The following is a 12,664-nucleotide window of genomic DNA, read 5'->3' as shown; positions in this document are numbered from 1 at the left end:
TGGAGTGAAGGTGAGGGGGCGGTCTCCGGCCCCAGATCCACAGTGATTGGACAGATCGGTCACAAGGCCGGTCTCTCCAATCAGAGCTGGGGGCGGGTGAAACAGAGGTCACCCAGCTCCAGCCAATGATCGGTGCTACAGCTGCACTGATCAGGGCTGGATTTCAATGTTACAGCCATTTTCAATGGCTGTAACATTACAGTGGCTGTGATTGGCTGACGAACGCCGCACAGCCAATCACAGCCTCCGTAGGTCCGGGGAGGAGACACCACCCCTCCTGAGGTCCCCTCCTCCCCGAATCTAAGGTATTTGCTATTGGCAATGCAAATGCAATCGCAGCCACCGGGGCTGCGATTTCGCCAAGACGTACTGGGTATGTCATGGGTCCTTAAGTACCAGGGAGCCATAATGTACCCAGTACATCATAGGTCGCTAAGGGGTTAATGTGCCGTCCTTCACATACACAAAAAATAAACAAATACCATTCTTCTCACCTGTCTCGCGCTCCCTCGGCTCCTCATCTCTGCTTCTTACTGTCTGCAGGCCGTGCCCCGGTGACTATCGCGGCCGGTGCAGGGACCGCAGCCACTGTCAGCGATTTATGTCATAGGAATATTTTGCCGGCGCTGCGCGCGCACAGTCCTTGCTTTTGAGAGCGCAGTGCCGGCAAAACATTCATCTAACAAAGTGCAGACAGTGGCTGCGGCCCCTGCACCTGCCGCGATAGTGAACAGGGGCACGGGCCTGGGGCCGCACGAAGCAGCCTGACGGGCCGCATGCGGCCCGCGGCCCGCGTGTTTGAGACCCCTGATCTAGTCCATCAAGAGTCACTCTCATTTCATCAGTCCATAAAACCTTTGAAAAATCAGTCTTAAGATATTTCTTGGCCCAGTCTTGACGTTTTATCTTATGTTTCTTGTTCAAAGGTGGTCATTTTTCAGCTTTCCTTATCTCTGAAATATGGCCAAACTGGTGGCAAATAGCATCTTGGCAGCTTCACGCTTGATTTTCCTCAATTCATGGGCAGTTATTTTACGCCTTTTTTGCCCAACACGCTTCTTGCGACCCTGTCGGCTATTTGCCATGAAACGCTTGATTATTCGTTGATCACGCTTCAAAAGTTTGGCAATTTCAAGACTGCTGCATCCCCCTGCAAGACATCTCACAATTTTGGACTTTTCAGAGCCCGTCAAATCTCTCTTCTGACCCATTTTGCCAAAGGAAAGGAAGTTGCCTAATAATGAAGCACACCTTATATAGGGTGTTGATGTCATTACACCACACCCCTCCTCATTATAGAGATGCACATCACCTGATTTACTTAATTGGTAGTTGGCTCTCAAGCCTATACAGCTTGGAGTAGGACAACATGTATAAAAATTATCATATGATCAAAATGCTCATTTACCTTATAATTCTGCACACAGTGTATACAATAATCAAGCTATGTTGATAGAACATAAAATATATTTATTGAAATACAACTTTAGAACACACAAATGTAATAAATTGTAAATATGCATTACACTGTACAGGAAGTGGGGAAAAAATGTTTTCAACAAAAACATACTGAATAACATTTGTGCATTCTATGAATTTGTTCTGAGAAATAGTATCACCTCCATCAGATCTTCCTTCATAGATTACCTCAAATCTGACCTCTTTGTTTTAAATCCCGAGAACAACCTCTCTATACTAACTTGGATTGGTGGCAAAGCAGAGACCACATAGGCAACATCTCTAATAATCTCAGGGTATCAAGGAATTGCCTCATGCCCAGTCAGTTTTGATGAATGGTTGAACTCTTCTACTTCTATGAGAACAAGTGAAAAACTTTGCTGAAATATAGTCAGTCTGTTTGCTATGGGAGTAGAATCTTTTTCCCTGTGACAATGTTTTGCTGCTCCATGTCATTCAAATAATTTTCAAAATTAAACTCCTCTTCCAATAACGTTCAAGATATGGTAGCAGTAGGTCTGGATGACACAGTTCCTCTTGGTCTTGGCCATCCTGTAGCCACTCATCCTAACCACTACCTCTGTCAGAGCTTCTTTTTCTTTAGTAAGCTGTTTATCATATAGCAATATACGGTGCCTTGAGTCCACATACACAGCTGCCAGAAGACTTTTATTTTCTAATAACAGTGTCTCTCTCCGTCTCTTTGAAGCAGCAATGTCATCTGTGATTAAACCTCCTCTTTGGGACAGGCAAAACAGCAAGTTCTTCCACTCCTTTATGAAAATGCAGGGAGTTTAATCCTCAACTAGTTATTTTTTAGTCACTGTAAATGGGTGATGAAACAATTAGCCACCTGTGTGTTAATTGAATTAGCCACCTATGTCCATTGACCTTCATTTAGTGTTACTTGAGGGTTGGCCATGTTTACAAGAATGAGTTTCAGCTCAAGCAATTGCTCAACCATTAAGTAAATACTGCCCCACCGAGTGGCTTGATTGACAATTGCCCCTTTTCCAGCACGCCTCTTTAAGATGGAATCAATTTTAGGGGTTCTGGCAGCAATAACCAATTTCCTCATTTTGTCAATCAGTTTCAACATGTCCCTCTTTTATTGCTGGCTGCAGCGTGTGCACAACACAGCACATGTGATAAATAGAATAGAAATGTGAAGCAGCTTCAACATGATCATCTAAAGACCCTGTTACACGCAACGGCATCGCTAACGAGATGTCGCTGGGGTCACGGAATTCATGACGCACACCCGGCCTTGTTAGCAACGTTGTTGCGTGTGACACTTACGAGCGTCCGCTAACGATCCCAAATACTCACCAAATCGTTGATTGTTGACACGTCGTTCATTTTCAAAATATTGTTGCTCGTTTGTGACGCAGATTGTTCGTCGTTCCTGAGGCAGCACACATCGCTACGTGTGACACCCCGGGAACGACGAATAACAGCATTCCTGCGTCCTCCAGCAACGAGATGGGAGTGACGTTCATGCGGCTGCTCTCCGCCCCTCCGGTTCTATTGGTGGCCTGCCGTGTAATGTCGCTGTGACGCCGCACGAACCACCCCCTTAAAAAAGAGGTTATTCGCCAGCCACAGCGACGTCATTAGGAAGGTAAGTTTGTGTGATGCGTACCTGCGATATTGTTCGCCACGGGCAGCGATTTGCCCATGACCCACGCACGACGGGGGCAGGTGCGATTGCTAGCGACATCGCTAGCGATGTCGCAGCGTGTAAAGCGGCCTTAATTCTAAAGTATAATTTTGCTGTTCATATGTAGTAATATCTGTTTGTTCCTCAGTTACAGGAACAGGACTATGGCCTTCCATCTCAAACATACTGACTCTGAAGTTTTCTAATAGCTGCCGTTCACCCTCACTATTCACATTCATAAGTTTCATTGTACTTATCATGCTTGAAGTATTGTCAGTTACTATAGCAAGAATCTGTTCTAGCAGCTCTGAGATGAGTGCAGACATTCCTTCCTTCCCACTGTGTTTTTACCCTTATCTGTAGAGGAGGAACTTCACTACTTATCATGTACATTAAGTGCAGCACAGATTCATCTCAAATTAAAGCCTAGATCCTTTGCTCAGGAATGGAACATACCTTTATAGGAAATTTCATAACTTTGCCGAATTCTTAGGGAAAAATATTCAGCACATACTGCATTGAACTACTATGCTCAATTTATTATATATTTTAGGACTCCGTCCATTTTATTCCAACTCCACCAAAATGGACTTTGACTCCGACTCTACAGCCTTGGTTCTTAGGCCAAGTCCACATCATTTTTTTGCAAAATGTTAGTGGATCCATTGGGGCTTCCGTCCGAAGCCCTGAAAAATGGGATGCGGGCGTATCTCCCGACTGGGCCATTGACTTTAATGAAGCAGAGAAGACCATTTTGTGCCCTGTCCGACCTCATTTTCGTCAGTGTCCACTTTTTTCAGGTAAACACAGTCGACCATCTTTTTTTGCCTGCTTAAAAAAGGCAGACACTGTTGAGAATGCGGTCAGAGCGCAAAGTGACTCTATATATTTGAGTAAAGGAGTTGCCTGGCCTTAGGGTACCAATATCCAGTCACTCTATGTAACTGCAAACTTGTGAATCGTCACAGCACGAGTTTCGCACATTGTAAGGATTCGCCAGCTCTGTGAGTGGGCAGTCAATTCCGGTGACATTCCGACTAGACTTGTTTGGCCTCTCTCAATTCACTTGCATTGCATGAGGCTGCACACGTCTTATTGGCACGTGCCGTATGCAAATTGCATATTTGCAGTCACGCACCCTGTGTTTCCGGCACCAGCACAAGAGAATTCTCACAGTGTGCACATAGAATGACTGCAGACTTGTTCCCTAAGGCCTGACAACCCCTTTAAAGTAATCCCTTTGTCTTTATGCCCATCAGCAGATACACCTGAATTCGTTTTTTGAGTGTTTCGGATGGAAGTCACAATGAATCCACTAACGTCTATCTAAAATGTGATGTGAACGCAGCCTAACGCTGGTTCACATGGTCATGCTTCATTACATAACTTTGTGTACACTCCTTCCCTGATTTTGTGATTCATGTAATTATCCAGTCCTAATACAGAAGAAGTGAAAAGTCAGTTACTGTACCAGAAGGTCAAATCAGGTTGCTATGCATGTGCAGGCCAAGGACTGTCCGTTTCTAACATTGTAAGATATAGGAGAAGGTTTACAATTCATTTTTTTGTTTGTTTTTAATGTGAAAAAAATCACTTATTAAATCATTGTATGATAAGGTCTGCAATGTCACAATGTTACAATGAATAGGAATATTCTTGCTTTAAGGAAAATTGTGCATACACTTGCTAATTAAATGATTCTTAAATTATATTTTTTTTCTTAATTTTTTTGTTCAGATTTGGGTATTGGCGACATTATTCCTGTAGAAGTAAACCACCTAAACATCTGCAAGCCAAAGAGTAAGAAATCATTCATCTACCAACAGACTTTGCAGTTCATCATTGATGCATTGGATGCAGACCTTAGAAAGCAATGACCAACTAAATCTTTTATATTTTATCACACATCCTTTTTATAAAGTGACACCTAACTGTAAAATGTATGGCTCCAATAATTGTACAATTAATAAAACAAATTCATGATCATTAATATTTGGTGTTTTAGCATTTTTTTTAAAGCTGTCATCTTATACAGTCATCAAACCATATGGGCTAATTAATTTCATATTTTGAACTTTTACAGACTCTGTAATACCAAATATATTTACCTTTTAACATTTTTTTTACTTTTATTTTTTAGTTCTCTTGTTAGACATGAACCTATGATCTCTTGATTGCTTATATGCTTCTACGGTATTGCAGTATGTAGTGAAAATCACGGTCTACGATGAAGCTTAGCTTGTGAATGAGCTTGACAGGAGGTGAAACAAGATAGCAGCCTGCTATAGATACCATGGTAAGCTAAAGTTGCTGATGGGAGCATCTGCTACCTCTTCATTTTAACGCCACTGTCAGGGATACACAGTGATAATACATAGTTGACACAGCAACTGATTCTCAGTTTTAGCCACTGTTTAACAATGGAGGTAGAGAGCAAAAGACATGGGCTCCTAGACTGGCTTTCAGGCTAGGGTACCCTAGCTATCCCTAATCCCAGAGTTACTTCTGATAGTGAGGATATCTGGGCCACCTTCCTTGCCATGCTCCTCACCAGCCTGATCTTATACCCCCTCCCCCAACACGTGGGGAGGCCCAGGGCAGAAGTGATTAAGTGGCACGCTAGGTACGGGAAAGTATCCAGCAAAAGGTAAGGGAGACCCTGTGTCTAGGGAAGGGGGGGAGATGGTGACCCCTGACCAAGTACCTATGCGCTGAGCAGGATAACTGGCCTTAGGCTGACTCTGATCTGGGCCCTTGGTACTGAGCAGATGGGATAAGCTCTTTGTCAACCCCAGTAAGAGCTAAAGGACACACATGGATAACAAACAAAAGAAAATAAAAAAACAACTTGTTCCAATAAGATTCAGAGTGCGGGACTGCAACACACAACGAAGTTACTCCAGATAAATGCAAGCTGGCTGCTTGCACTCAGGATCTATAGGGACTTAGAGCAATTACCAGCACAAACTAGAAGGGAATGAAAGAATTTAAAGACACAAAGAGAAATGCTAATGAAAACAGCTGAAAGGGTTAGGAACTCCGCAGGGTCCTAAAGCGAAAGGGTTAAACCCCAACCAGAGGAGATAGATAAGATACCATATACACTAAGCAGGAATAATAGAAGGTCAGGGAGCAGATTGCGCAGCCAAACACCTTCTACAGCCGGACACCACAGGACTGTTTGTCACCTGTGACACCTGTGACCGTACCCCTCTTCTACAAGTGGTCTCCGGACACTCAAGCTTATCTCGATGGGCAGCGTGAAGTGAAAGAACCAACCTTGTGGCATTCAAATGTGATGCTGGGACCCACATCCTCTCCTCCGGTCCATAACCCCTCTAGTGCACCAAGTATTGAAGTGAACGATGTAGAACACAAGAATCACCAATCTTAGGTATTTGAAACTCTAAATTGCCATCCACCATGACTGGGGCTGGCGGCAAGGGAGACGGCTCCAAGAGTACCACATACTTTTTGAGCAGAGACCTGTGGAACACATTGTGGATCCTAAGAGCCTGAGGTACCTCCAGACGAAACGCTACTGGGTCAATGACGACGATTACCTTATAGGGACCAATAAACCTAGATCCCAGCTTCCAGGAAAGAACTTTCAACTTGATATTTCTGGAAGACAACCACACATAGTCATTTACACTTGGGTCCTGACTTGACATGCATTTTTTGTAAGCCATACATTTGTATCTGTCTCTCATTAGCTTCAAATTACTCTGAACCTTTTTCCATACAGCAGAGCGATGAGGCAAAATGCTCCTCCTCCGTAACTCCCAAAGCTTGTCTACCACTAAAGGTACCAAATTGCGAATGAAAACCGTATGCACCAAAGAAAGGTGACTTGCCAGTAGACTCATAATGGCTATTGTCTATAGCAAAATCAGACAATGGCAAGATGCCCAATCCTCCTGGTTCTTGGAGACAAAACACCTGAGGTGAGTTTCCAAACTTTGATTTGTGCGCTCAGTCTCACCATTTGAATGAAAGAGGAAAGCAGAAGAAAAAGACAACTGCCCCCCAGTTGAGCACAAAACACTTTCCACATTTGGATATAAACTGGATTCCCTGATCTGAGACCACATCGGAAGGAACCCTGTGAAACTTCACAATCTCATTGATGAACACCTGAGCTAGAGTCTTGGCTTTCGGAAGTGCCAGTAATGAGATGAAATGTACCACCTTACTGAACATATCCACATCCATTAAGACCACAGTTTTAACTGCAGACAAAGGTAGGTCAGTTAAGAAATCCTTGGATAAATGCGTCCAAGGTCTACTAGGGATAACCAGTGGCAAGCGAGAACCGGACTGCCAAGTATGCATAACCTTGGAACGTGCGCAAATACTGGTAGCAGATTATTATTATTATTATTTATTATTATAGCGCCATCAATTCCATGGCGCTTTACATGTGAAAGAGGTGTACATAATAGGGACAAGTACAATAATCATAAACAATACAAGACACAAACAGGTACAGGAGGAGAGAGGTCCCTGCCCTCGAGGGCTCACAGTCTACAAGGGATAGGTGAGGATACAGTAGGTGAGGGTAGAGCTGATAGTGCAGCGCTGTATCAGACTGAGGGTTATGGCAGGTTGTAGGCTTGTTGGAAGAGGTGGGTCTTCAGGCTCCTTTTGAAGCTTGCCAAGGTAGGCGAGAGTCTGATGTGTTGTGACAGAGCATTCCAGAGTATGGGGGAGGCACGGGAATAATCTTGGATGCGATGGTGGGAAGAAGAGATGAGAGGGGAGTAGAGAAGGAGATCTTGTGAGGATCGAAGGTCACGTGCAGGTAAGTCCTGGGAGACTAGGTCACAGATGTAGGGAGGAGACAGGTTGTGGATGGCTTTGTGTGTCATGGTTAGTGTATTGAACTGGAGTCGATGGGCAATGGGAAGCCAGTGAAGGGATTGGCAGAGAGGAGAGGTCGGAGAGTAGCGGGGGGACAGGTGGATTAGCCGGGCACCATAGTTTAGAATAGATTGTAGGGGTGCGAGACTGTTAGAAGGGAGGCCACAGAGCAGGAGGTTGCAAAAATCCAGACGGGAGATAATAAGGGCATGTACTAGGGTTTTTGCAGCTTCTTGACACAGTCAACCACATCCTGATGCAACCCTGGCCACCAAAAATGATGAGAAAGGAGGTCTGAGGTTGTTTACTACCCGGATGACCCACAAATACAGTATTATTGTAGGCACTGAACAGACAAACCGCTCACCACTGTAGGAGTCAGCCTGAATAATTCCTCCAGATAAGTATCCTCGGTCCCAGCACGGTTCATGGCAGCCAGCCGTATATAGACATGAAACAAGCAAGGGAAGGATCCAGGTCAGACTCCAAGGATTTGAATAAAAAGCATTTCTTTATTTCATCTTGTTAAAAAGAATATATCAGATAATGGACGGGGAAAGAATATCGGGTACACTTAATACAGCCTATATAAAGCTCATTCCTAAAGGAGGAAAGAATTTAGAAGACCCATCTAGTTATAGGCCCATCTCGCTGATTAATCAAGACCTAAAAATTTTAGCGAAGTTGATGGCAAATAGGTTAGCGGCAGTATTGCCAGAGATTATAGATCTCCCCCAGGCTGGCTTTGTTAAAGGACGTTCAGCGGTGACAAACATTAGGAAAGTAATACTAGCAGTTGATGTAGTAAAGCAGACGAGAGAAGGGGGGAGGGGAATCCAGCCTTGATCACCTTGGACGCGGAGAAAGCCTTTGACAATGTGAGGTGGTCATGGCTGGAACAGGTGTTAGATCACCTGGGCTTACACGGAGCTTTTAGGAATTTTGTGAGGGTCCTTTATGCAAATCCTCAGGCAAGAGTGAGTACCCCGGGATTTCTGTCAAAAACATTTCCTTTAATGAAGGGAACCAGGTAAGGATGCCCGATGTCACCACTATTGTTTAACTTGGCTATTGAACCACTGGCTAGACGTTTGAATGAGGGGGGGTGGTTTGAGGGGATCAAGGTAGGGAGGAAGTCATTGCACTCAGCCCTATTTGCTGACGATATAATCCTGTTCATGAGCAAACCTAAAACGCAATTGAGTAGAGTCATAGAACAAATTGAGGAGTTTGGGAGGTTAGCAGGGTTTAGACTTAACAAAAACAAATGTGAAATTCTCTTCTTGGACGGATAGAGATCGGAGGGGGAGAGGGGTGCATTATGTGACATTCCAATAGCTAGAAATACAATTAAATACTTGGGAGTACAGGTTGGGAGGGATACTAAGACCATATATTCATTAAATTATTCCCCTTTGATCGAGAAAATTGAACGTGAACTGCAAGATTGGGCAAATTTGCCGTTGACTCTTCTGGGAAGAAATCATCTAATAAAAATGATGAGCTTTTCCAAGCTTCTCTATCCAATGCAGACAATCCCATTGCTTCTTAAACACTCAGATGTGAACAGATTGACAAAAGCATTCTCACGTTTTTTGTGGAAAGGATATAGGCCGAGGATTAGTGCCAAAAAGCTAATGTTATCAACAGAAAATGGAGGGATCAGACTACCTAACATCAGGGGGTACAATTTGGCCTGTATCTTAAGACATGTAGTCGATTGGATTAGACGAACAAGTAAGTATTCTGACTGGGATATAGAGGCTGAATTTTGTAAACCTTGGGACCTGAGTTCAATCCTACATACCTCCATTCCAAATTTGCCGCCCAACATTAAACACTCACTGATTTGTAGAGACACAGTGATGACTTGGAAGGCGGTTAGGAAACAGTTCGGGTTAGCCTGGAACATCTCCAAATTCCTTAATATATGGGCTTGTCCTGACTTTCCACAGGGAAGGGAAAATTATCTCTTTAAAGAATGGAGGGAAAAAGGGATTGGAACTCTAAAAAACCTGATGCATGATACAGAACGGAGATGGATGACGTGTGAGGAGTTGAGGGCAAAGTATGACTTGCGCCCATTCCAGACTCTCCAGTTTGAACAGGTGAAACAAGGGATAATGAAGAAACTATACAACATAAATAACGAATATGAGGCAAATCAGATGGATGCGATCATATTAAGGGACATCCATGCCACAAATATATCAAGTCTTTATGTTAATATGAGAGAAGTGTTAGTCCCTAACATATCAGGAAGAATGTTGGAAGGGTGGGCAAAGCAGTTGGGAGATCAAGAATTGGAGGAGAAGATTTTGAATGGTTGGATGGTGATGAGAAAGCAGATTGTGAATGAGAACGTAAGAGATACCCAATTCAGGATCATACATAGAGCTATCTATGGATTTAATATACTGAATGCAAGACATCCAGATAAGATGATGAGTTGTCCAAATTGTGGTACGGAAAAAACAGATCTATATCATGGGATATGGCAGTGCGAAAGGATTGAAAGATTTTGGAAACAAGTCCAAGGGGTAGTGAGGAAAATCTGGAATAGAAATGTAGAGTTAGATCCAATGGTCTGGTTATTTCACTATCAGCATCGGGAGGAGGGAGAGAAAGGGGGAGACAAGTTACCGAATCTTTTCCATTATATAGCAATGATAAGTAAAAGGGCTATTCTTCAGAAGTGGCTGGTGAAGGAAATACCAACAAAAGAAGAACTTGTTAATCAATTGAAAAAAACGCTCATGTTGGAGAAGGTGATGGTGGAGAGGTGCAAAGAAAGGATGACAGCAAAATTTTTCAGTAAATGGAGAAAGTTCATAAGCGTTATATGTTCTAGAGAAGAAACAATACAAATAATGTCCACATTTGTGTCTACGGAATGGTACATGAAGGAAGACCTGTCAGGGTCCCTGTGCGAGCTGAAAGTATAGTTGGCCAAATTCTGGGTTGTGTCGCATGGACAGGGGAGGGGGGAATGGGAGGGATAGTGTTTACAAGTAATGTTTGTAACAAGTTATCAAGGAATGCTGAAGGGGGGTAGCGGAGACTGAACAATGGAAATATACATTGACAAAGAAGGGAAAGGAGCAAATTTGATGACCGTGACAAATATTTGATCGATAAATTGTAGAGACTATGTTATTTGATATTTTGATTTGTTGACCCTTATTCTCTTCATTCTGTACCCTATTTTACCATTACAAGAAAAGAAATAAAAAATTTGGTTTAAAAAAAAAAAAAAGAATATATCCAAAAAAGGTATAATAACACCGGCTGTTTACACTGACAGATGAAAAAACTACGCGTGTAAACAGCTGGTGTCATTATACCTTTTTGCACAGTGATGAAGCAGAGTTGACATTGATGTCCCTGTGGATTACATTGGACTAAGGATCTTTTAATAATAAAGATGGTGTCTCTAAATTTTTTTTGTTTTTTTCTAATAAAAAAGTTTTTCTATGTGTTGTGTTTTTTTTTATTGTTTCCTATAAATTAATAGTGGCCATGTCTAATTGGCGTGGCACAATGAATTTCGGGCTTAGTACCAGAATACAAAGCTGGTATTAACCCCTTTATTACCCAGCAAGCCAGGGCCGCTGGACGAGTCAGGTGACGCGCCTGGAAATGGCCCTAATAAACAATGCGTCATTTCCAGGTGCGGCTACGGGCTGCCACCCCCACCCCCATCTGCCTAGCTTTACCTTGCCTGGCAATCAAAATACAGGGAAGCCCATTGTTTTTTTTAGTTATTTAAAAAAATAATTTAAAAAAAATGCATGGACATAATTAAAAAAAAACTATGTGGGCTTCGCCCGATTTTTGTGTCCTACCAGGTACAACTAGGCAGCTGGGGATTGGAATCCTCAGTGCAGGTTGGCCCAAGCTGTCTGGGCCCCCCTGCTGCGAATTGCAGTCCGCAGCCGCCCCAGAAAATGGCGCTTTCATAGAAACGCCATGTTCTGTCGCTGTATCCAACTCTTCCAGCGGCCTTGGTGCCAGGTAGCACACTGGGTAATAAGGGGTTAAGGCCAGCTTTGTTTTACCAGCTATTATTAAGCCTGAGATTCTTAATGTCAGGCCAAGTTTGACCCGGGTTAAGGGTTAAAAAAGAAACACACCACACAGAGAAAAATACTTTATTATAAATAAATACACAGACACACTTAGGGACTCCACATTTATTACTCCCTCTTACCCCTCCACGATCCTGGTCTTCTGTCACCGATCTAACTCTGCTATATCAGACAGCACGGGGCGGAGGAAGAGCGCTGCTCCTCCCCGTGCAGTCTAATCACTCAATAAGTGTGCAGAAGCTGCGGGTTGGTAAGCAGTGATGTCACCACTGTCACTGTTGCCATAGTAACCTAACGAGCAGGTTACTATAGCAACGGTGATCTCCGATCACATGATTCCCGGCGCCGCTATTCATCACCGGCTGTGGTAGCCAATCTCTGCATGTGGACTGACTCTGTAAAGAGTGCCAACATACAGGGAGGGGGAGCCAAGCATGTGCCCGAGCATCTCGCCGGTACACGGCACTCGCCGTGTATACTGAGTACTGAAATGCTTGGGCGAGCACCGCGTACCGGCGAGATGCACTGACAGGACCTAGCATGACATCATAGCCATGTGACCGGTCTGTAACCAATGAGGTAATACAACATTCAC

The 12,664-nt window shown here is 43.5% G+C and overlaps 1 protein-coding gene across 1 annotated transcript in view; it reads left to right on the top strand.

The window, feature by feature from the left end:
- SERAC1 (serine active site containing 1) overlaps positions 1-5,108 on the top strand; it is a 211,783-nt gene extending 206,675 nt beyond the window's left edge. Inside the window, exon 17 of the mRNA XM_075338188.1 lies at positions 4,856-5,108. Within this exon, the coding sequence (XP_075194303.1) occupies positions 4,856-4,995 (140 nt within the window). The 3' untranslated portion in view covers positions 4,996-5,108. The remainder of the gene's footprint in view (positions 1-4,855) is intronic.
- The last annotated feature ends 7,556 nt before the right edge of the window (positions 5,109-12,664 follow it).

Source organism: Anomaloglossus baeobatrachus, chromosome 3 (assembly GCF_048569485.1).
Source record: "Anomaloglossus baeobatrachus isolate aAnoBae1 chromosome 3, aAnoBae1.hap1, whole genome shotgun sequence".
Classification (NCBI taxonomy): Eukaryota; Metazoa; Chordata; class Amphibia; order Anura; family Aromobatidae; genus Anomaloglossus; species Anomaloglossus baeobatrachus.
The sequence above is the reverse complement of the archived record's forward strand: the minus strand, read 5'-3'. Positions and strand labels throughout refer to the sequence as shown.